Source organism: Panthera pardus, unplaced genomic scaffold (genome assembly GCF_024362965.1).
Source record: "Panthera pardus isolate Hobbes unplaced genomic scaffold, ASM2436296v1 HiC_scaffold_24, whole genome shotgun sequence".
Taxonomy (NCBI): Eukaryota; Metazoa; Chordata; class Mammalia; order Carnivora; family Felidae; genus Panthera; species Panthera pardus.
In genome coordinates this window covers 66,511,610-66,535,537 of record NW_026526810.1, presented here as the reverse complement: position 1 = coordinate 66,535,537, position 23,928 = coordinate 66,511,610, and the positions used below count along the sequence as shown (strand labels likewise).

At 53.2% G+C, this 23,928-nt stretch overlaps 3 protein-coding genes and 1 long non-coding RNA gene across 12 annotated transcripts in view; 2 read left to right on the top strand and 2 right to left on the bottom strand.

Moving 5' to 3' along the window:
- Positions 1-96: 96 nt before the first annotated feature.
- AP1G2 (adaptor related protein complex 1 subunit gamma 2) lies at positions 97-8,798 on the top strand. Of its 2 annotated transcripts, XM_053889292.1 has the most exons (22): positions 97-390; positions 754-958; positions 1,405-1,529; positions 1,670-1,811; positions 1,933-2,029; positions 2,200-2,276; positions 2,395-2,490; positions 2,902-2,982; positions 3,282-3,380; positions 3,556-3,611; positions 3,783-3,896; positions 4,093-4,233; positions 4,332-4,386; positions 4,470-4,592; positions 5,281-5,370; positions 5,458-5,585; positions 5,843-5,947; positions 6,280-6,400; positions 6,484-6,619; positions 7,931-8,094; positions 8,310-8,408; positions 8,511-8,798. In XM_053889292.1, the coding sequence occupies exons 2-22, from the start codon at positions 755-757 to the stop codon at positions 8,610-8,612; spliced, it is 2,355 nt and encodes a 784-aa protein (XP_053745267.1). In that variant the 5' UTR covers positions 97-390; position 754; the 3' UTR covers positions 8,613-8,798. The 2 variants fall into 2 exon arrangements, with proteins under 2 accessions (XP_053745267.1, XP_053745268.1); XM_053889293.1 differs by lacking the exons at positions 97-390; positions 754-958; positions 1,405-1,529; positions 2,200-2,276 and having other exon boundaries at positions 1,698-1,811.
- THTPA (thiamine triphosphatase) lies at positions 6,928-11,998 on the bottom strand. 2 transcript variants are annotated; one of them, XM_019429387.2, is made up of 3 exons: positions 11,778-11,998; positions 10,739-11,290; positions 6,928-9,642 (listed from the first exon to the last, which is right to left on the bottom strand). In XM_019429387.2, the coding sequence occupies exons 1-3, from the start codon at positions 11,836-11,838 to the stop codon at positions 9,497-9,499; spliced, it is 759 nt and encodes a 252-aa protein (XP_019284932.1). In that variant the 5' UTR covers positions 11,839-11,998; the 3' UTR covers positions 6,928-9,496. The 2 variants fall into 2 exon arrangements, with proteins under 2 accessions (XP_019284932.1, XP_019284934.1); XM_019429389.2 differs by having other exon boundaries at positions 11,690-11,802.
- Positions 11,999-12,061: 63 nt separating this feature from the next.
- ZFHX2 (zinc finger homeobox 2) overlaps positions 12,062-23,928 on the top strand; it is a 31,605-nt gene continuing 19,738 nt past the window's right edge. Inside the window, exon 1 of one of the 7 annotated variants that reach the window (XM_019429377.2) lies at positions 12,062-12,242. The gene's annotated coding sequence lies outside the window, so the exon portion shown is untranslated. The other 6 variants (XM_019429375.2, XM_019429379.2, XM_019429378.2 and 3 more) reach the window with 6 other exon arrangements.
- LOC109255016 (uncharacterized) lies at positions 16,402-17,637 on the bottom strand. Its single transcript, XR_002075073.2, has 2 exons — positions 17,566-17,637; positions 16,402-16,715 (listed from the first exon to the last, which is right to left on the bottom strand). It is a non-coding gene; the product is annotated as an uncharacterized LOC109255016 (long non-coding RNA).

Genomic DNA, 23,928 nt, shown 5'->3' with positions numbered 1-23,928 from the left:
TGCGATGGCTTCAAATCCAAGCTCTCTGAGGCTCTCTGGGTGATGAGAATGTACAAAGAGCCCTCTTGGGGAACCCCAGGCCTGCCATGCAGTCTTGCTGCCAGAAGAGCTCCTTCCCCCCACTCCAAAGCCCGAGGCCTGAGGTCAGAGTACTCTATACTCTAGACGGCTCAGTGGGGCTGCCCGGGAGGGGCGGGGTCCCGTGAAGAGGGCGGGAAGAGGGAAGGACCAGTCGAAGGACCAACCCCTGTCGGGCCCTGTACCCGGAAGCGCTGGGGGGAAAGAAGCGGAGTTGAGACCAGCCAGGTGAGGCTGTCTTTAGGGCTGGCGCCCTGGTGTGAAGCTGAAGCCGCCTGAGGTGTGACCCTGGGGAAGAATACCACGAAAGAGGTAGCTCGAGGCCCTGAAAGGAAATGAATGGCCGAGCTAGGGATGGGAAACCAGGTGGGGCTTGAGGCTGGGTTGGGGGGAAGGGGGGGGGGGGTGGGAAATAGGCGGGGTTCTGGCGCATGCTCAGTACGAACGGGAGCAGAGGTGGGGCGGGCACGCATGCGTGATGGGGAATCTCCTCCCGCAGTGTGGAAGGGGTGGGATGTGGAGATCCACGTGGGTAAAGGTAAATATGGGCTCGGTTTTAGGGTAGCTTCGGGGCCCGGTCCCTCAAGATGGCACAGGGCAAGCCTGGACTAGAAGGCCAGGTATTCGGCCCGAGGGGTTTAAAGCCCTCTCCATTTCCGGGCTCTGCCCCTTCAGGATGGTGGTACCTTCACTGAAGCTTCAAGATCTAATCGAGGAGATACGTGGGGCCAAGACCCAGGCCCAGGAGCGGGAGGTGATCCAAAAGGAGTGCGCCCACATCCGCGCCTCCTTCCGCGATGGGGACCCTCTGCACAGGCACCGCCAGCTGGCCAAACTGCTCTACGTCCACATGTTGGGCTACCCCGCCCACTTTGGACAGGTATTGGGCAGGCCCTCCTCCCTTCTGAGTTTGATGAGGAAGTCTAATAGAGCAGGGTCTTGGACACCCTCACCTAGTTGTGCCCTGGTTGTTGTGGGGTTTTTTGTTTTTTTAATTCTACAAAGATTCTGAGCCCTCCCTCACAGCATGCACTGCTGACCCCCGTCCTTATTACAACCCCTATGGGTCATAAGCTGGACTGAACACTTCATTCTCTGGCCAGCCCCATTCAAGTCACCTCCTTTCTTCTCCCATCCTCCTCGACTCCTGGTTCCTCGAAACTACCCACGAACTCTGAATTTCCTAAGCCTTTCCTCTTGTTGAAGGGAGGGTGATGGGAAATGGTGCTACCATAAGTTAATCTGGTGGTAAAGAAGATAGAAAAGGGATGTTAGTGCCTCCCAGTTTCACCCCTGCCCCTTCCTGTTCTCCCTCCTTCCCTGTAGATGGAGTGCCTGAAACTGATTGCCTCCCCCAGATTCACAGACAAGAGGGTGGGCTACCTGGGGGCCATGCTTCTACTCGATGAGAGGCAGGATGCCCACCTGCTCATTACCAACAGCATCAAGAAGTGAGAGGGTTCTGGGCACCACTTGGAATCAGGGAGATGGGAAGAGTGGGGAACTGGGAAATCCCAGGGGGCTGCCTAATGTAGGTACTGGGCAGGGTAGATTTCTCAGAGCTTGACTGACCACCTCCCCAACTCTGCAGTGATCTGAGCCAGGGGATTCAGGCAGTACAAGGCCTGGCCCTGTGCACTCTGAGCACTATGGGCTCTGCTGAAATGTGCCGGGACCTGGCCACTGAGGTGGAGAAACTGCTCCTGCAGCCTAGCTCCTACGTGCGCAAGAAGGTGAGATGGCAGGACTGCAGGCCCTTGCCCCACCAGAAACTGTCCTGTTGGCCATGTGTTAAAGGTGGGAGGTCCATCCTGGCAGACCCCTGCCCTCTTCTGAGCCCCCTGATCTCTGCAGGCTGTTCTGACTGCAGTGCACATGATCCGGAAGGTCCCTGAGCTCTCCAACATCTTCCTCCCACCCTGTGCCCAACTGCTTCATGAACGCCACCATGGTAAGGCCACAGGGCTCCCTGTCCCCTGCCTTACCTCTGGCTATGGACGGAAGTGAAAAATGGGACAGGAACACCAGCCCATAGGAGAAGGGGTAGCATGTGCACACAAACACACGCAGTAGGCTCTCCTGTGCCCCTGGCCCACCATTCACTCCCTACCCCCACACCAGGCATCCTGCTGGGCACCATCACGCTGATCACGGAGCTCTGTGAACGAAGCCCTGCAGCCCTCAAGCATTTTCGAAAGGTGGGCTGGTGAAAGGGGCAGGCCCTGGTCCAGGAAAAGAGGGGCAATGGGGTTGGAATGGGGCTGAAGGTTGAAAGGCTGAGGAAGAATGCCCAGTAAGGCTGTGCCCTCCCTCCAGGTGGTGCCCCAGCTGGTGAAGATCCTCCGGACTCTGGTGACAACGGGATATTCCACAGAACACAGTATATCTGGAGTCAGCGACCCCTTCCTGCAGGTGGGCCGATCCTTTCCTGCTGTATCCCTGGAACAGAGAGCTTAGCAGTAAGCCCATGGCTATCGGTCACCTCCCAGAGAACCCTTTGGGTCAGTCAGTGTCTTAGGCAGGAAGATGGCAGACACAGGATTGCACAGGTCATCCCAAGACCAGTGCTGGAATGGGGATACCTAAAGGTCAGAAAATCCAGTTTGGTAACAATGACAACAAAAAAGCCTGTCTCCAAATCCCTGAGCCTCACACACGTCTGATCTCCCAGGACCCAAGGGACCCAAGGTGAGGGGCAGGGGCAGGGAAGCTCTAGGAAACCAGCCAGACCCCTCATGATACTTTCTTCAGTGTTGGATTTTTCTCAGCCCGACTTCTCACCCTCTGAACCCCTCCACCTTTCAACCTTTAACCCAACTTCAGGTCCGGATACTTCGTCTCCTTCGGATTCTGGGCCGGAACCACGAAGAGAGCAGTGAGACCATGAATGACTTGCTGGCTCAGGTTGGGGCTGGAGCGGGGCACCGGTTAGGTGTGTTGCTCTGAGATCCCACCAGCCCCAGGCATCCCTCACGTGACCACCCATTCTGTGGTGGCCGTATAGTCACATCTCCATTTCCCTCTAGACTGGGATCTCCATGAGGAGAGGGACACAGTCTGTCTCAGTGTGGTAGTCCCTGACACATGGTGGGGGCTCAGGGAACTTCGTTAGATGATGGAGGGATGACACGGTGGATACCCTCCAGAAACCTGAGGAGAGGACAGAGCCCCTTCTAGCTGCACCTTCTCTCCCACCCACTCAGGTGGCCACTAACACAGATACCAGCCGAAATGCGGGCAGTGCAGTCCTGTTTGAGACAGTGCTGACCATCATGGACATCCGCTCTGCACCTGGCCTTCGGGTATCCTCCCATATGCCTCTCCCACTGGGGCCCCACTCACCAGCCCCAGCCAGGCAGATGGGTCCTATTCACCGGTTTCTCCTCCCCACCCATCATCCCGTGCCACGAAGTTCCCCACTCCTTAACAAGGACAGTTGCTCCTTCCCTGACTGTCCTCAACCTTTGCCTCCCATAGGTTCTAGCCGTCAACATTCTTGGCCGCTTCCTGCTCAACAATGACAAGAACATTAGGTGATAGTCCCAGGTGTCTGGCTGGGCTGTGCCACTGAGCACCTGGCCCTCGCCCCTGCTTCTTCCAGGGCCTCCTGATTCACCTACCTCTTATTCCAATACTCAGGGCAGGATGGGGCAGGGAGGGGGCTGATGGCCATGGTGTGATAGGGCCTCTCCCACTCTGGCCAGGTATGTAGCCCTGACGTCATTGCTGCGTATGGTGCAGTCTGATCACAGCGCTGTGCAGCGGCACCGGCCCACTGTGGTCGAATGTCTGTGGGAACCTGATGCCTCCCTCAGCCGGTGAGTGGGACAGACAAAAGAGAAGATGGGGCAGAGGGCCCAGCACCTGGTAGCCAAGACCTGGATGGGATCAGACAGCTGAAGTAGGGGGATTATGGAGACAGGTGCCGCTCCAGTGCCTGGAGAAGGGAGGGCCTGAGATATGTCTTGGGGTGACCTGGCTACTCCGTATAGACAGATCTCTTTCTCTTGATAGGCGGGCCTTGGAACTGAGCCTGGCTCTGGTGAATAGCTCCAACGTGCGAGCCATGACACAAGAGCTGCAGAGCTTTCTGGAATCCTGCCCCCCAGATCTACGGGCCGACTGTGCCTCAGGCATCCTGCTGGCAGCAGAGAGGTGAGGTGACAGGTGCCCAGTAGGCAAAGACCAGGAGGCAAAGACAGTAGAATCTGGGGAGGGTCAGCACCAGGGCTGAAGAGCCATGTGTCCCCTAGGTTTGCCCCAACCAAGCGATGGCACATAGATACCATCCTGCGCGTGCTGACAACGGTGAGGCAGGGACTGGACTAAGAGAGCTGGGAGGGAGTGGGCAGGGTTCACCACCCTGACTTGGCCCCATTCACCTCTTCCAGGCAGGCATCTATGTACGGGATGATGCAGTGGCCAACCTGACCCAGCTGATTGGGGGGGCCCAGGAGCTACATGCCTATTCTGTGCGCCGCCTGTACAGCGCCCTGGCAGAGGACATCTCCCAAGTACTGTTCCCACCACCCAGACCCAGGGCCGCCCAACCCTCTTAGCCCTTCCTGGGCCACCTACTCCCTCCACCGGAGTCCTTACTGTTTCTCCCTGGAAGTCACAGCTACCTACTTCGCAGAGACACTCAAGGACACAGCCCTGTTTTTAGTTAGAACACCTAGACTTTTGAACTGGCTCTGGTATCTACTGGCTGTGTAACTACAGATGACTTATTTAAGTCTCCTTATGCTCAGTGTACTCAGCTGTCTACCTCCCAGAGCAGTCTTGAGGGTCAAATGAGATAGAGTTCTTTCTTCATGTATCAGGCTTTATTATCTTGAATTCCGAGTGGATTAACAGAAGCCAGCCACTATCAGTAGTCATTTCTCCATATTATCCAAATAGAATGGGCAGAAACCATGGTACCCCTTCGAGGGAAGGACCCTCTTGCTTCCCTCTCGCTGAGCCCCTTTTGATGAAGCCATGTAGTTCTCATGCGTGGCCACCAGAGGGCAGAAGTTGTCCAAGAGCCAGGACAGAGCCAGCGGGGAAACAAACTTACATAACTGTTCCAGGGCAAGTCTTTTCCCTTTCCCCACCCCTCCAAACCCCACTACCTCTGTGCTGCATAAAGGGAGGTCACAGGTGTTGGAAGCTGAGGAGGGGACCCAGAACCTGGCCTACCATGTTTCTTATCCCATGCAGCAACCACTGGTGCAAGTGGCAGCCTGGTGCATTGGAGAATACGGGGACCTCCTGCTGGAAGGGAGCTGTGAGGAAACAGAGCCCCTTCAGGTAAGACCTCCATTGGGAGTACACCAAGGAGGGACTCAGCAGGAGAGGCAAGATGCCCCAGGGCTACTACCTTTGTCCCTGCTGAAGGTGGAGGAAGAGGAGGTGTTGGCACTGCTGGAAAAGGTGCTGCAGTCCCACATGTCCCAGCCAGCCACCCGAGGATATGCCCTGACAGCCCTCATGAAGCTCAGCACCCGGCTCCGTGGAGACAGCAAGTAAGAAAGGGTCCCAGCCCCTCCAGAGACCTTCTTCTTCGTGTCTCCAGGGACAGATGTCCCTTCACTGTGCCCACCGGCTTCTGAGTTTCTCTCCATACACACATCCCAGTTCCCCCAATCCTTAGGTTCTTCTTTTTGAGCCAAGTATTGTGGGCATCCCCCTGCTCCGTGGGGCCTTTCCCTTCCCTGCCATATCCTGGAGTTGAAGGGCAGGGCAGGTTGCATCCCCACTCACACACCACCCTGTGGCCCAGCCGCATCCGCCAGGTGGTGTCCATCTACGGGAGCTGCCTGGACGTGGAGCTGCAGCAGCGGGCTGTGGAGTACAACACGCTCTTCCAGAAGTATGACCACATGAGGTGCGATTGGCGTAGGACCCACACCCCTGCCCTCTCCTCACCTGTCCTCTCCCCAGTGCCCCTCTCTGGGCACAAGGGTCTCATTCTCACCTGCGTCCTTACTCCTCCACAGTCAGAGCCTCCTGCCTGTAGTTCACTGAAGCTAAGTTGGCTTCCAACCCTCCTTGCTCATCTGAAAACTGGCAACCGTGTGCCCTCTTAGGAAATCAGAAAGGCACTCTGACCCACCATGTGCCCAGGGTTCTGCATGGTCTCACCCTTCCCTCCCCCATGCTTGTTATGAAAAGCCCAGGGTCCACTCAGAGGGACACACCTGTATTCCATTCTCTCAGGGCCGCCATCCTGGAAAAGATGCCTCTTGTGGAGAGAGGCGGGTCTCAGGTTGATGGGGAAGCAAAGGAAAGCAAAGAAGCCCAGCTTTCGGAAACAGCCCTTGTGTCCACAGAGCCCCAGGTGAGGAGGCCGGAAGCTGCAGGGGGATGAGGACTTGGTCGGGCTTCCACACCCAGCCCTGCTCCTTCTGCCCTTTCCCCTAGGCCTCCAAGCTCTTGGATCTGTTAGATCTCCTGGATGGCACTTCTGGGGATGCCCAGCCCCCACCCCCTCTGGATCCCTCCCCAGGAGGCGCTTTAGTACACCTCCTCGACCTTCCCGGTGCACCTCCACCCCCACGTAAGCCTCAGCAAAGGGGAGATGGGAGGGGCACCTGGGTGGCTCAGTCAGTTAAGCGTCTCTTTTTTTAAAGTGTTTATTGGGGCACCTGGGTGGCTCAGTCAGTTAGGCGGCCGACTTCGGCTCAGGTCATGATCTTGCAGTCTGTGAGTTCTAGCCCCGCGTCGGGCTCTGTGCTGACAGCCTGGAGCCTGCTTCATATTCTGTGTCTCCCTCTCTCTGACCCTCCCCTGTTCATGCTCTGTCTCTCCCTGTCTCAAAAATAAATAAACGTTAAAAAAAATTTTTTTTAATTAAAAAAATAAATAAAAGTGTTTATTTATTTATTTTGAGAGAGAGAGAGAGACAGAATCCCCAAGCAGTCTCTGCACTGTCAGCACAGAGCCCGATGCGGGGCTCACGTAGGGCTCCATCCCATGAACCGTGAGATCATGACCCGAGTGGAAATCAAGAGTTGGTTGCTTAACTGATTGAGCCACCCGGTGCCCCAAGTGTCCAACTCCTGATTTCGGCTCAGGTCATGATCTCGAGGTTCACAGGATGGAGTCCCATGTCAGGCTCTGACAGTGGAGCCTGCTTGGGATTCTCTCTCTCTCTACCCCTCCTGCACATGCACGCACACACGCTCTCTCTCAAAATAAATACATAAACTTTAAAAAAAGAAAGCAGGGGGAGATGGAAGACATCTTAAGAAAAGGAGGGGTGGAAATGTGCTGGTTCTCCTTCTTTGCCAAAATCACATCCCCTCTTGATAGGTAAGTGTTCATTAGCTTGTGCCTGTTCCCTCTCAGATACCCCTCAATGCCTTCCCTTTGTTCCAGACTTCTTACCCTCACCTGTGGGGCCCGCCTTCCTCCCAGCGCATCTCATCTTCTTTCCCCGCTACCCCCTCCACTGGCCCGTCAGCATCTCAGACCCTCTCATCTGAAGCCCTTGGCAGTTTGTGTTCCTTTTACATGAATGTTCTTGCCCAGCACACCAAACGACTGGCTCATTCTCATTTCTCAGGCCTCAGCCACAATGTCAGATGCCTTCCCCCACCACTCCTATTTAAGTTAGTTCTCCCCAGTTATTCTGACATTGTTTATTTTCTTCACAGCACAAATTGGTCTGTGATTATCTTGGTTGTTTTCTTGTTTATTGTTTTTTTCTGCCCACTGGACTATGAGTTTCATCTTCTTGTCCACTTTGTCACTAGCATCTCAAGCACTGCCCTGCACCCAGTGGGTGTTCACTTCATTTCTGTTGAATGAATGAATGAGCTTGTTATCTTCGCCCATACACTGAGCTGCTTGTCTCTCCATATTCCAGCTTCCATCCCAAATCTCAGAGTGTTTGAGCGGGAAGGACTACAGCTGAATCTGTCTTTTGTTCGACCCTCTGGAACTCCTGCTTTGCTCTTAATCATGGTCACTGCTACCAACACCTCAGGAGCTGATGTCACCCACTTCATCTGCCAGGCTGCTGTGCCCAAGGTTTGTGGAAGACCAGGATTTGAGGTGGCCTGGGCACTTGAGGAGAAAAGGCTAAGTAGAGGGGGTGGGTGGGAGGAAGAACGAGAAGGAAATGACAATGCAGGGACAAGCACTTGGGAAGTTATGGGAAGAGGGTTTGAGACTCTCGGGTGTGGAGGGGTTGCCTGAGCCCAGCTAGCTGCCTTACTGTGCTCTGCCCAATCTCCTGTGTTCAGAGTTTCCAGCTGCAGCTACAGGCCCCCAGTGGGGACACACTTCCAGCTCAAGGTGGCCTTCCAGTGACCCAGCTCCTCAGAATCCTCAATCCTAACAAGGTGAGCTCAAGAGCACCCACCCACAACCCCTTCCTGTTGATAAGGCCCAGGGACAGGACAAATCACAGGTGCTAACCTTGGTCTCCACTCTCATACTCCTAGGCCCCCTTGAGGCTAAAGCTGCGCCTCACCTACAACCACTTTGGCCAGTCGGTGCAGGAGATCTTTGAGGTGAACAACTTGCCTGTGGAGACATGGCAGTAACTCAGCCTCTACTCACGGTCTGAAATCCTCCTGTGTCCTGAACGCCCCCTAGGGTCCCAGCCACTTGGAGCCTGGTGATTGGCTACCAGCAGGTGGTGCTCTGGGCCTGTGCTTGCCCCTGCAAAAACTGTGGGGGCCTGCCTTCCCAATAATGAAAGCCCAATAAAGCCTGAGGGGCAAAAGCCATATTTGGGTATATTTGAGATAGAAAGTGTTTATGAATCATAGAAGGGAAGAGTTTTCTTATCCAGAAACTAAAGTATGTATCTTCCTTTGAGCCTTAGGAACCTGTTTTAACAATTGAGGACTTTTCTTTCTACCCCTTCCAGGATGGGGAGCAAATTTGCCCCTAAACCTCCATAGGAGACACTCTACCATCTGGGCCAGAGTAGGGCGCAGGAGCAAAAAGTAAAACCAGAACTTCTAGATTTCTGACAGATTCTCACCCACTTCCCCAACCTGCTGCTATTTCCCATACCCCAAGGCAGGGAAATCCCTCCCCTCGTCTCTAACTCAGCTGTAAGGCGGTTTAGGAGCCGCTGGCAGAATCAATGGCATCGACCAAGGGAGGGGGGTGGCAAGGGATTTTCCTGTGCTTAACTACTGATCACAGCTAAGTGGAAATCCTATAAACACGAGCGGAAATCAATGGAGGCTGCTTAGCGGCCAGGGGAGAGGGGCGGCCCACAGATTGCATCTGACGGATGAGGGAGAGGAGGCAGCCAGGGAGGGCTCAAGGAAGGATAGCTGAGGGTAAGGTGAAGGAACAGGAAGGGCTGGAGAGAGGGGAGTCAGTGTGAGAAGGAGGCCAGGGGAAGAGGCATAGTGAGCCCAGGAGGGAACCCTGTTAGATTCAGACTCTTCCCTGTTGAGGAAGTGACACCCTAGCCCAAGTTGCCTTCAGGATCTTTAGTCCCCTGTGGCTTCTCTCTGGGTCTGTGTACTTGTAGCAGGCGCTGATAGTCCTGAGGCTGGAAACGCTGTAGGTATACCATCAGCTTGGCAGGTGCTGTCTCCTGTACGGGCACACCTACAGGCAAAAGGGGAAGGAGGAGAGAACCAGACAGAGCTTCAAATGCATTGACTCTGCTCCCTGTCCAGATAGCCAGACCCCAGAATTCTTTCCAAGGCAGCACTGGGATTCTGAATGCCACCCGACCAGCTTCTATAACCCACCAGCCCTCACCCTGACTGGCCTGTGGAAGTGGGGCCTACAAGGACCACTTCAGGTAGGAGTGGGGCTGGGAAGCCAAGCGTGAGCCTCTCCTCCAGCAAGGAGAAATGGTGAGGAGGCGCTCAGGTGCCATGAAGACAAGAGGATGCCTCAATATCCACTCATTTCAGTTATTGCTCCGTCCCTCAATTGAGATTAAAGCCCGTCTAGGCAGGCCAAAGCTCATTGGGTTGGTAATGAAGCACATGCAGAGGTACACACAGAGAACCCAAGGGATATAGAAGAAATGACAGAAGTAGCTATAGCTGTGGGGTGGGACTCACATAGAATTCTAGCATCTAGAATGGTGGTATGGAACCATAATAAGTCAGTATCTTATTGTTAGTGCCTGGCAGCATGCTGGGCATATAGTGGTGAACTCAGCATATGTTTGTTGAGATAGCGAGAACAGCATTCCACGGCTTTAAGGCTTCATGGGATGCACAAACTCATACTTCTGTGGATGAACTGTCTACAGAAAAAGAAATCAGCCAACACTTGTCTTGCTGCCTGTCACATAAATACACTGTTCTCGCCTTTTAGTCAAAGTCAACAGGACAAATTAAATGAGGGCTCCAGGTAGTTGTAAAAATAAGAGGATGGGATTTGGGGGAGAGAAGGATGGGTGGATGGATTAAAGCAGAGAACTGATGGAAACTTGGAGTGGCTGGAGGTGTGTGAACTAAATGAGGCAAGGACTGAGAGAGATTAGAGACCTGGAAGGACTTGACTCAGGTTAGGCAGCTACTATAAAAGCAAACTGGGTCTTCCAAAAAACTGCTCAAACAATATCCAGTACAGAAATAACCCCGAGACCCTCCCCACGAACCGTCCCCATGAACCCGTTCAGTGGGTACACCCAGAAGACAGATAATGAAGGCAAAGAACGCACACAAGGGCCTGTCTCCCTCACCAAGCATGCTGCTGAGACTGTAGATCTTCTCCAGGGCAACTGGGACTTCAGCCTCCTCGTGCACCAGGGCCTCTACCTCACCCACGGTGTAGCCAAAGTCTGCTGTATCCAGGTCCACCCTGAGCGGAGGCTCCTCTTCATCAGTTCCAGAGAGCACCAACTTCCAGGCACTACGCTTAGTCACAAAACTAGCTACTTCCTGCAGCCCCAGTGGGCCCAGCACAGCTGCCATACCTCCTGCCCCCAGGACCTCAGTCCCCAGCACCTCACAGAGCTGGGCCACAACTGCAGGCTCAACTGTGAGTTCCACATACTCCTGGTGGGGTCCTGAGACACCTGCTGTTCCAGGACATTTGAGCTCCCATCCACTACCCTCTCGCTGCCGCAGCCAGTAGTCAGCCCGCATGAGGCTCAGCTCAGGCGTGTCATAGTATCTGTCCCGGAAGGTGACCTGGTGCTCTAAGGTGCTCCCCAACTCCTGCAGCCGCTTCTCTGTGCCAGGCCCAGGAATGAACTTTCGCTCCACCTCAATCAAGGCGTGGGCCATGATACCTGTAATCAGTCAGTAACAATTTGCTGAGCTCCCAAGGATGCTTGGCCTTGCAGGGGGACAATTCAGTAACCACCCCCTCCCCCACCCCGGGGAAGAACTTATGAGGGACACACTGTCACAGTGCTCTCTGTTGGGGCTACAGCCCTTTCTCCCTGCCTAGTGATGGATGGTCCCCTCTGTCTCTGATGTTCTAAAGCCCTGAAACAGTGACAGATCTCCAGGTAATCCCTTACACGGTTCATGATGTCAATTCAAAGGGCTTCCTAGAGAACTGTAGTGGGTGTCCTCCTTTCAGTACTTGTCTTCTATACCTTGCTACCCCGGGTGGCCGGTGGCTCACTTCCCGGAACAACCCCGCCCTTCGCCACAGCACCGGGTAGCAGAGCCCCGGGTCTCACCTCAAAGCCCGAGGGCCTCCCTCCCCCGGGACCTGGAGATGGAGAGGGGACCCCACACCACGTCAGCGAGGAATGCCGGGAGCAGTACCTGGCCTCGGACCTCGGCCCGGCTCTCTGTGCACCGGGCCGGTCCCAGCACGAGCGGCCATATTAGGCGTGATGTGGCGGTGCCGAGGACAGGCCGGGGCCTGAGAGGCTAGGTACGTGATAGGGGTGCCGCGACCTCGGCGGTGGGCTGGGAGCGCAGAGGTTCCCCCCGCGCTCTGCTCCTCGTGTCCGACCCCTCCCGGCTCCCGTGGGTCGGCCCGGGTCTCAGGCCTCAGGCTGAGCCCGGCACCCTGGGGGGTCCAGGTGCATGATGGGAGGTGTAGTTCCAAAGGGAGATTTTGCTTTCTCGCCTCATTCGTCGCTATGGTGACAGGAAAGCTGTGATTAGTGCCCCAACACTGTCTAAAGTTGAGAAGGGGCGGTATGGACAGTCGGATGGAAGGAGCTGAGCCCAAGTCCTGTCTCCCTCCCCCTCACTCCCTAGGCAGATGGGCCTGAAATCCAGGTAACTCACTCAGACGCTGCTGTCCCAACAGATATTTTATTGACTATTATGGCGGCCCACAAGTACAGGCCAGTGGCAATGGGTTGAAAAAGGGGATAACTCAGGCCAGTTTAACTACTCTGGAGGTTTAGAGGGGATAATACATCCTAGAATGAAAGTTTAGGGTAAGGGTGGAAAACGTTCTGTCAGAGGAGGAACTAGTATTTTGGATAGGAACTAAAGACACTGTGGGATTTCAACAGTTAGAGACATGGATGGAGACAGGAACAGCAAGAGCAAAGACCAAGAAGCTGGAGAGCACCTGGCCAGTGTGTAAGGAGAAGGAGATGAGGCTAGAAATACAGTTGAAGAGTAGGTTAGAAATGGCCTCGAGTGCCAGCCAGACTGAGGAATTTGTCACTGAGTTGCCAGTGGCCCCTGAGCAGGCTTGGTCTGGAGTGGGAGAAATATACTCATGTTCGCTTAAAATACAGGAAGACATTGGGGTGACCCTTTGACTGCTTTGGGAGACAAAATAGAGAAGGCTCCTTCTCCTTACTCCCTCTGAGGACTGTGATAACCTGGAGATGTCACTGTGTATCTGATACTCTGGGTCAGGTAGCTTGCTGAGGAACAGTGGCTCTTGTCAACTCCTACGATGGGTGAGAAGTGCCAGGTTCTCAACATCGGACATCTTCCCAGTATCTTTTCGGAAACAAATGACCTGTGGGAAGTACTATAGGGAAGGCACTGATTCACAGACATGACATCTTGAACTTGGGATGTGTTGGATGCATCCCTCCTCCACCCCATAACAGGCACCAATAGTCAGGGAGGGGAGGGCCTCCAGCCCCTAGCTCCAATCATTGGCCTACTTTTCATGCATCCTTTGCTTTGCAGTTTTCTTCCCTGGGGAAAAAGACCCCTTCCCCTGAATTATAAGGTCCTCTTCCCTGGGTTACAATGTCCAGTCCAGTCGGGCAGAGGCAGCAGTTTAACTGAAAGACCAGACTCAGGAACCAGACAGACCTGAGTTTGACTCCCAGCTTGGATTTCCAGTTGTTTTGTCTTGGGCAAGCTACTCCACCTCCCTAAACGTCTCATTTCTCCATGGTAAAATGTGAACTGCCACAGTTATGTGTGAGGATCCAATGATAAACTGTCACAACCTAGAGATTCAAAATGTTACTTTCTTTCTACTTCCTTTTTTCCTGTGAACTCAAGGATTCTTTTTCTTTTCCCTTCTCTCCTTTCTTTCCTTCCTTCCTGTTCTTTTTATTTTTTTATTTTTAAGAGGAGTAGGTTATAGCAGCAATTGTGAGCTCTAGAGTCAGACTATTGAGGTTTGAATCCTGGAGCTGTCACTTAATGGCCATGTGACCTTGGGCCACCTAATTAATTTGTTTGTTTCCTGGTTTCCTCAACCGTAAAATGGGACTAGTTGTGAGGATTAAGTAAGTTAATATACATAAAAGGTCTTGGAAACTGTTTCTGTGCACTCAATAAACCTTAGCAGTTATTATTATTACAATATAAAAGAGCTTATAAACTGAAGATGAGGACCAGGAGCCAGAACCTCCCCTTCCCCCATCCAACTCTCTGTGGAGACAAGCTCTCAGAGACTTCAGAGTAACTGCTGTGGAAGAGAAGTTTCTAATACCCAACCGGAAAGGAGGGGGACTAATAAGGCAGGAAGAAGGGAGTGGAAAAAAAAAAAAGAGAGAGATAGGCCTGGGGTGGCTTTGGGAGGCTGGTAAAAGCCGGGGCTTGCTCTAGAGCTGATTTAAAACAAAATAACAAAACACATGTATGGTTTCTGTAGGCAGGATAAAAAAAGGAGAAAAACACCAGAAAGAGTTTAAAGGCTCCGGCCCCCTTTGCAAGCACTGGCTTGGACCCGGCGCCACAATCTTGCAAAGTGGCCCCGCCCGCTGGCTGGCCTGCCCTGGGGTATCAGGTCCAGCGCAGGCACTCAGCGCTCGCTGGCCGCTGGGTGGGAGCGGGGACGGATGGACTACAAATACCGGCATTCACTGCGGCGGGCGGGCCGCTGCACCTGCTCAGTGGGGCGGCCCCGGGCGCCTGGGTATTGATTATTCCATTGTGTGGGACGCCTCGGCTCCAGCCAGTGAATGAGGCGGAGGAGTGAGGGCGAGGAGGAGGAGGAGGAGGAGGAGGGCGAGGAGGAGGAGGAGGAGGAGGAGGGCGAGGAGGAGGAGGAGGAGGGCGAGGAGGAGGAGGAGGCAGGGAGCGAGCGAGTGCCCAGGGTGAATCAATGGAAACCCCCTCACGAAGCCGGGAAAACACTTCAGCCGCAGCCAAATAGCATTGATTATTTTCCTTCACTTCCCTCACCGCCGTGAATTTATTTATTTATTTTTTTCCATCTCCGTCCCCGACGCCCCGGAGTGAGCGCTGGAGGGAGGGAGGAGGAGGGGAAAAAAAAAAGGAATCAACACATCGGAGAAGTCCCTTCCAAGAGCCGCCCCCTCCCCTCCCCGCCTCGCGCTGCTCGGCGGCCGCGGTTCGACTCCCGTCCCTGCTTCCAGCTGAGGTGTAAGTGCATCGATTTCCGATGCTGCTGGGTTGGTTTTTTTCTCCTCTCCCTCTCTCTCTTCTTCCTTTCCTTGCTCTTTGGAAGCTGAAGACGGAGGGGAGAGGAGGCGCTCGGAGACTGCCGCTGGAGGGCACGGAGAGGGACGGGAAGGGGCTGGGGGAGGGGACACGGACGGACGGACAGACAGACCGAGAGCTTGAGGAGGAGGGGCACGGGTAGGGGGGAGGGGGCGTGCGAGCGAGGATGGTAGTGGGTGGGTGATAGAGATGCAGGGGTGGAGGGAGAGACGGCGAAGGGAAAGGCTTCGAGGCTGGACCAGGAGCCAGCCGGACAGACGGAGGGTAACGAGAGCCTAGACGGACCGCGCCGAGGTGTGCGGGTAGCGGGGGTCCCGGAGGGAAGGGGAGGCCGGGTGAGTGAGGGCTCGGAGCTGTCAGCCCGGAGGGGCCTGGGTCTCGGCCGCCCCGCGCCGGCTGCGGGATCGGGAACCGCGGCAGGCGGACGGGCTAATGGATGGGCTAGCGTGCTGGGGGTGGGGGTGGGGGTGGGGGTGGGGGTGGGTGGGAGGGGATATGGATACTCTTAATCTTCGATCTTCGTTTTTGCCTGAAGTTGAGCTGGGGTTTTTTTTGTTTGTTTGTTTGTTTGCCTTTTTTTTTGGAAAGGTGCGAGTAGGTGAGGGGAGGCCACTGCTCCATTCAAGGTGAAGTGTGTCTCTCCTGGCCCCCCAACTCTCCATGCGCTCTTGTCTGCCCCCCTCTCAGAGTAACCCTATCATTTTTGAGCGCTGGACCACGCGTGGTCTCGATGTGCCTGTAGCCCCGCTGATCTCTGTCCATGTGTCCCTGCCTCTTGATTTTGTCATTTTTTCACCTCATTCATTCTCCCCACCCATCCATCCCTGGGTCTGTGTGTCACTGTGTCCGCATGTGACTCTTCCTATCCGAGTGATCCTCTCGCAGTGTGTCCCTGTCACTGTCATGCCTTGGCTCCCTGACTTGTCTGTCTAGGACCATCTAGGACTCCATGCCCTCTCTTTTGGGGTCCTTATGAGATCTCTGGCCTTCTCAGGCTACTTTTTTCATGCTTATGGTTGTGGTAGTCACTGGTCAGGGGCCTGCAAAGAGTCTGAGGGATGGAGCAGATGTATCTCTCCCAAGGACTCAGGTACCCTTTCAGCACAGCCAGGACCGACTCCTCTTCCACCTTCACCCGGGAAGCTTTGGAACTTCTAGCATTGTTGACTGTCTCCTTTGCCATGTGCCTGTCTCACCCACCAGGACCTTTGGTCTCCTGTGTGTCATCTGCCTCTCCAGGAGCTTCCCACCGCAAACCTCTTCCTTGCTGACTTGATTTCCTCCCTTCCCTCACTTGGCCATTGTATATTTTTTCATTTCCCCATTTTGTTTCACCCCCTTTTTTGCATTCCTATCTCCCGTGGTCTCCCTTGCCTATTCTTTACCTTTGTTCCCATAACCTGCCCTCTGCCTACCTTTTATCCTTGATCACCCTAATTCCCTCTTATCCCTTATCCTCTCACTGAGCATTTTAACCTCAGCAGCAAAAGGTACCAGAGAGGAAGGGGCTGGGAGAGGTAGGGAGTATGGTTTGTGAAGGCACATAAACAGGCCAAGAAATCAATTTAATGGGCTTCCAGGGGCATATAACCCCTTCATCAGTCAGGGCCATTATGTCCATTAACTGTCAACTTTGATTTTGTAAGGGGACATTCTCTAGGACTCTGAACTCCACCCTGCTTGGTTGCCTCTCATCCTTCAGGTCATTCTAGATATCAGTGGCTTTTTCTTCACTTTCTAGTTCATCTTCTTCCTGGCCCCCCTGTTATTATCATATTTGGATTCAGCACGATCCTTTATGTGGCCGTTTTCATTCATATGACAGAAGCTATCTTGTGCAAGAGGCCAGGTTCATTCAGCCTAAAGAATGGGAAAGGTGGATAAAGAGTCTGGGGAGTTTACCTTGTGTTAAGCCCATCATTGTTTTCCAGCCCTTGGAGCTTGGAAGGGTAAAAGGAGGAGGTAGATAGGGGCAGAAGATGGAAGATTTCCGAGGTGAACAGTGTTCCAGAAAGGAAGGAGAGGCCGGGTGCAATAAATGTATGGGGTAGAGAAATGCATGACGTGAGGGATGTGCAAAAGGAAGGGAAGAAAATCCATGCGGAATGGGGGCAGGGAAGGAACCGAGGGGTGATTGGGAGAATGAAATAAAACATGACTTGATAGCGATACAGAAGATGGAGAGAAATGATAGAGTATTCCTCAAGAGGAGGTCAACAGAAAAGGCAATATGCAATGAATACAATTGTAAAGTGGGGGAAGGGAGGAACTGAAGAATAATATGAGGTGGAAAAAGAGTATGGTACAAAGAAGGTAAATGGAAGGCAAGCGGAGGAGTGCTGAAGCAGATCAGAGCTGCACAGAGCTTGGTAGGGGGAAAAAGGAGAGGATGAGGTATCAAAGGAAACAAATGCCTCTGGTGTGAAGGGGACCCAGCGTGACCGGTGCAAAGAGAGCGCTGCAGGAGGGGTGATTTGGAAAAAGGCATAGCAGAAATACCACTGGGTGAAGCCCCACAAGAGAGAGATGCCAAAGGAGAGGCAGAGAGCCCTCAGAGATACTGGTGAAGAGAGACAGAAAGAGAAGCTTCCGAGCATTCATTCCACTGGGCACATCCCTCACTACCCCACCAGAGGCCTTTGCATTTCATTCCCAAGCCAGGGGGACCCAAGCAAAGAGATGAAAAAAGTAGAAATCCCATTTACTTTACCTGACAGGAACTTGAATCTTTCTAGCCCCCTGAGAACCAAAGATCTCAAGCCTCTGATGTCATAAATTGCTGGTGTTGCCTTGGCAACCTGACAGGGTTCCTCCCTCCATGATGTCAGAGCAGCTGGTGTTACCTTGAAACACATAGAGGAAGAACTTGCTGCTTTGCTGGAGCTGTACACGTATGGGGCCGGGGCCTGAATCTGATCTGTAGGATTCCTGGGTCTTAGCTCAGAGTGAGATCTTGTATTTGATTGCCCAAGGTTCACTAGATCCTGCAGGAGCAAGAGAAGGGAACTTGGGAGACAGGGGGCATTGAAGACTGGGTGGTAGGACTGAAAGACAGGCAAAAAAGGAAGAAAACTGGAAATGGCAGTTACAGAACATGAGACGGGCGTTATGAGCAGGGAGGAGAGCTATTGAAAATGTAAGATGAACCTAGCTCTGGGTTTAGGAGTGGAGACTGAAGCTGTAAATGCAAAGACAAGAGATCAGAGCTGTGTGAATGTAACCTGATGCAGGGATAAAGAGGAGGGTTCTGAAATGGCAGCGGGCACAGTGGAATTTGGCTGGGGCTGCTTTAAGTTGGAGAGATGAAGCTGTTGGGTGAGAGACCCAGGGTGAGTCATGATGGTCTTATGAGCAGGGGCCTTGTCCATCTTCTTTCTGACTGTTTTCCCAGCACCTCGCCCAGCGTCTGTCACATAGAAGATGCTTCATATCTGTTGATCGAATGTTGAATAATAGGGAAAAGCTAGGGAAAAGAGTTTCCCACCTCCCTCTTACCCCAACCTTCAGGCCTAAGTCTGCATAAGTGGGCAAGTCGGGAAAGTAGAAACTGAAGGAAAGGTCTGGAGGGGAGTTTTCTGATCAACACTGAGATCTCAGGTAGAGAGAGGAGAGACTAGGTCAGGGGCACACCCGGAGTCAGCTCAGGGCAGCCACACTTGGAGGGTTGACTCCAGGGTCTGATCCAGGGAATCTTTGTAGAGATAATAGGAAGAAAACATGAATGAACAATCTTAGGAGCCCAAGAGGAAGATGTGGAGGAGGGTGGAGAAAGGAGGTGGTTTCCAGAAAAGGTTGGGAGCTGTTTCCAAAGACAGAGTGGGTGGATTTGAATTGGAAGTGGCATCCCGGGCCGACTGCATTCCCAATCATGAAACCACAATTGAACCCATCATACCCCTGCCCTTCCCGCCATGTGACAAAGAGTTCATAAAGCAACACCAGGGCCATCCTAAACACCTTGTCCCAATCCAGGCAACTCCAAGGAAGTCAGCATTGGCCAAGTAGGCCAACAAGCAGGAGGCACAGACCTGGATGTAAGAACCCGGTGAGGGATGGCCTTGATGCCTGATTGCTCACTGTTGAAAGAGTCCAGAGGTATCTGGAAGGTGGGGAGGGAGGCAAGTGATGCAGAGCTCACCACAACTCTGAATGAAATCTGCAGAGAGGTCTCAATACACAGAAGGTTTAGAGAAAGATGCACTAGTCAGGGATTATAACCTGTCCCGTTTCTGTGGTGAAGAGTCAGAAGGACTCTGAATGGATTGGGACTCTAGGAAAGAAGACCTGGAAGGGAGCAAGCAACCTGGGAGCCCTGGGGGAGAGAATCTGGCTATAATAAGAAAGGCTAGGGTGACTGGAGAGTCCTGAGGAGGGGGGCACCCCGAAGGGAGGGCAGTGGCGGCTGGATGCACTGTCAGCCGCCACCATGGACTTGGGCAGCTCATATTTTGCAGCAGGCGACAGGCTGTCGACACGGCGGTCCTTTACCTCACCGTTAGAAACTCATTTCATTGATTTTTCCATCTTTCTTCTCTGGCTTCTCAGTCATCCCACCACTCACTTTCCCAGAGCCCCTTGCCTCTCTGGGGAATGCCCCAGGGGACTGCCTGCCCACCCCTCCTCCACCCCAGGCTCATGTGACAGGGGTTAAAGATTTAGAGGGCCTTCCAGCACCCCCACTCCCTCCCCCCCCACCACCGAGGTAATCCCATTGGCTCTCAGTAGCCCCCTCTTGTAGGAACTAGTCCAGAGACCAGGGCCTCTGTTAGGTCGTTCAGGATGCCCAGTTAAGAGGGGACAGGGCTAAGATCCACCTGTTCTGTCACCAAGCTATACCACTGAAGTGCAGGCTGCATGTCCCTGGAAGGAGACATCTTTTACTAATTCCTCCTGACACAGCTTGGTATCCCTTAAAATTTTTCTTTCAAAGTCAAGTGAGAGAACAGGAGCGGCCTCTGTGTTTGGACAGGAATAAGGGATTACATTAAAGCTAAGCTTCTAGCCTTGGAGTCACATCAGGGCCATCCACTGGAACGGTGCTTGCACAGGCGCCTGTGCAATTAGGAGGACATAGTAGCAAGAGCTCTCTTCTCAGAGAAGAAGGTAAATGTATGCAGTGTCTAGTTCAGTGTAGTGTGTTGACCTGCAGGCAGTGGGGCAGGATGGGTGTGGGTCAGAAATTTTTACTTCATGTGTGGACATTTCCCTAGTGCCTCCTCCAGTCACAGCCTGCTACCCTCAGCCTCTCCCTCTGGGGCTGGGATCGGACAAAAGGTTAGGAGTCAATTGCCAGTCATTTGGCTTCTCAGTGAAGGAAGGCAGAGGGTGGGACAGAAGTGTTAGATGGGGTTTCCCTGAGGAACGAATGGGATACATGCCCTTTCTATCCTCAAAATTTTCAGTCCTTGTTTTGCCAGTGACCACCCCCCCAGCTCAGTCTTATGGCTCTGTCCTCCTTTTTCTCTCTGGTCTCTGGGAGGTTGTTTCTCTGGGGCCCAGTGTGTCTTGGGTGTGGGGTGTCTGAATCCAGATTCTGCTACCTCCTCTGACTCATGGGCCTGTCCGCCCCCCCTGGCAACTGTCTTCCATTCTGTCCAGCCACTTCCAGGTTCTGGACCACTGGCCTACTTGGGCCGGAATGCCTTCTTCCATCTTGTTTCTCCCGGGATTTTCAAAACCCAGAGGTAAATCCTGGTGCTTCCGGGAGAGGAGTGCACTTGAGGTTAGAGAGACCGAGGCAGGCCAAGAAAGGAGTGTGGGAGGGATAAGGGCAGGGAGGGATAAGGGCAGGGAGGAGTGGGAGAAGCGGGGGCAGGCTGAGTATGACCGAGGAAGGGAGTCCGAGGTAAAAACCATGTGACTTGGAGCCGACGTGAAGGCCACAATTTAAATGAAAAAGAAAGGAGGGCGGTAGACTGCGCGGCCGGGTAAAGAAATGGGAAGAGCAAAACCGGGAGCCTGACCCCCTGCCGGGAAACGAAGGCTGTGGGGAGGAGGAGGGAAGGAGAGTGGCTGGGGAGAGGCTTCAGGCGGAAAAGGCAGCTCTGGCTCAGCCTCTGTGGCAGTCCTGAGTTCAAGCCGTGCTGGCTTTGACCCTTGTGGGAGGAACTGAAGTGGCAAATTAACGACGATAATGAAGTCACTGCTCCTTGTTTGTCTTTGCTGGTTTCCCCTTGAGATTTGTCCTCTGGCCAGACGGGGCAACGTGGGGGAGGGGAGGGCCATCGGCGGGGAAGGGCGGGGGAGGGGCGCGGAGGAGAGGACCGGGAAGTGGAGACGCGGGGGCCGAGCGGACCCGAGCGAGGAGGAGGAACTCAGGCAGGGAGGAGGCCGAGGGAAGGGGACGCGCCAAGAGTAGGGGAGAGGAGAGAGCGGCGGCAAGACGGGAGGGAAAAGAACAATGGAGAACAGGGCAGGGAAGCCTGGAAGGAGGAGCAGAAGACCGGGCGGGAGAAGGAGAGCTGGCACCGGGAAATGGCGAGCCGGAGGGAAAGAACGTGGCCGGGGCTGCGGGAGCTGCAGCTGGCGGGGCCAGTGGGCGGGGCCTCATCTCCATCTCTAATGGCTGTGAAATGAGGTTAGCTCCATTAGAGGCGGTGAGAGTGTAACGGGATCACACTCATTAGGGCTGGGCCATCCCAGTAATTACCACCACCCCAAACACGCCCGCGCCAGCCGGGCCGCCGAGCACAAACAGGCACGCGGCAACACACCCGCACCGGGCAGCCCCGCCGCCCGCGGCCCAGCGAGCAGCCCCGGGCCCACGCGGGCAAGAACTAGGGCCCGGGGAGACCCAGCCCCAGCTGGAGGTCTGACAGCTAGCGCCTTCACGAACCCCGAAGATGTGCCGGGACAGACACCTACGCCCTCAGCCACGCACGCAATCAGAAAGCAGTGAACACACACGTACACCCCAACTCAGGAAATAAGGCACGTGAGTGAATAACTATCGTTTCTATTTATTGATCCCAAAGTGCTGGCCTGGATAATGATCATCTCAACGGACACAACTCCATGAGGAACTATTCCCCATTCTGTATACAACGAAACAGTTTTTAAGCAACCCACCTGAGGTCATTTACATAATGCAGACAACTAAAATTTGATTTCAGGTCTGTCTGACCCTAAAGGCCAAGTTCTACAAGAATGCTCTGCTGCTTGTCTTGAAGCTCATATGTTATTATGGATGCATATGTGTAGACTTCCAGCTTTAAGAGACATTATCATAAATTAATACGCATATCCCCTACCTTTTGATTTCTATCTCCAGCCACCCCCCAAACACAAACACACAAAAGGAATGGCCAGAGCCCCTCATTGACTGCAATGTGAATAGCACCCCCTGGAGTTGCACAAAGCAGTGGTCCTGTTCTGGCTCATCTTTTACTAAGAAACTGAGAGCAGCCATCTAACACCTTCAAGCTCAAAGAGGAGCCTGACAGCTTATATGCTCAAGGGGACACACATAGGACAGAGTAACACACAAAAACCTCAAAGACCTTATTCAAAATGCACAGCAGCCAGAGTTCAGAAGCTAGCAAATTAACCCAAGAGCTGAGTGCTGGGGTCAGGCTACGGGAGTCCAGTCTAGACTCCACATCTTTCCAGGTGTGAGACCTTGAAAATTCCTTTCCCCATCAATGTCTGTTTCCATGTTTGTAAAATGGGAATGAATGGCTGTATCTATTTCATCAGATTGTAGTGGAGAATTAGGGGATGCAATTTCCAGGGCTCGGCACAGTGCTGGCACATGGTTAACATTTAAGGATACTATTATTATTAGTTGTCTTGTTGTAACACTATTTAAATGGAGCCATTACTATGACAAGGTTCACGTAGACTCCAAGAATCAGAAGGTTTTATTTATATTACAATGGTATTCTTTCTATTAATTCTAAAGAATTGTGTGTAATTCCTTTCAAGTGCAGGGACCTTCTACAGAGGTCCTCTATGCCAGGAGCAGATAGGTTCCTGAATCTGAACTCAAGAACACTACTCCCTGCCCTCATATAAAAGGGTTCAGAGCTGGCTTTGTGGAGTTGTCCGAGCCTGAGTCTCCCAGGGGCACCTACAAGATCACACAGCTCCACACGGCTGTCCTAACGCTTGTGGTGTCATTAAAGGAGATGCATGGGCAAGAGGGTCCACTCCTCTCCAGCACGTCCACCCCTCCAGCAGCAGACACCCTGCAGCCCACTCAACAAAGTAAGGCAAATGTGGATGGATGTTCCACTAGCTGGTTGTGGTTTTAGTCCACAGCTTCCCTTTGACCCGTCTGCTCCCAGCCTATCCCCATCTTCCTCCTCTCTGCCTCTGCTTTCTCCTCACATCTCACCTAGTTCCATTATGCCCACCCGAAGCATCTTGCAAGGTGTAAGACACAGTTCCTGGGCTCCATCCCTCTCACTGGGGACAGGCCCCCTGCCCAATCTGATGCCAAAGCCGGGAGGCCTCCATGAGATTCAATAATCACACTTGTGGATCAAGATTTGGCCCCATCCCCCAACTTCCCTGCCTCTCCCTTTCCCTCCCTTCTTCTTCCCTCTTCCTCTCTACCTTAGCTGTCTCTTTCTTTACCCTCTATGACACACCTTCTCCTGCCTAAGTGCTTCATTCCCTGCCAACTCTCATTTTCTGTCTTTTGGACAAACATATTTCACAAAGTAAACACTCCCAAATATTTGGGGTGGGGGGAGATGGAGAGGTCTAGGAGAGGTAGGTAGGATTGAAATGGAGGAATAGGTACTGCTGAAACTAATATTACAATATATGTTATTTACTAGAATTTATTTTTTAAATTTTTTTTGTTTATTTTTTTATTTTTGAGAGAGACAGAGCATGAGTGGGGGAAGAGCAGAGAGAGAGAGAGAGAGAGAGAGAGAGAGAGAGAGAGACAGAATCCGAAGCAGGCTCCAGGCTCTGAGCTGTCAGCACAGAGCCTGACACGGGGCTTGAACCCACAAACTGTGGGATCATGACCTGAGCTGATCGGACGCTCAACCGATGGAGCCACCCAGGTGCCTCTCTTATTTACTAGAATTTAAATAAAAACTTGAAATATGAAAAAAAAGAA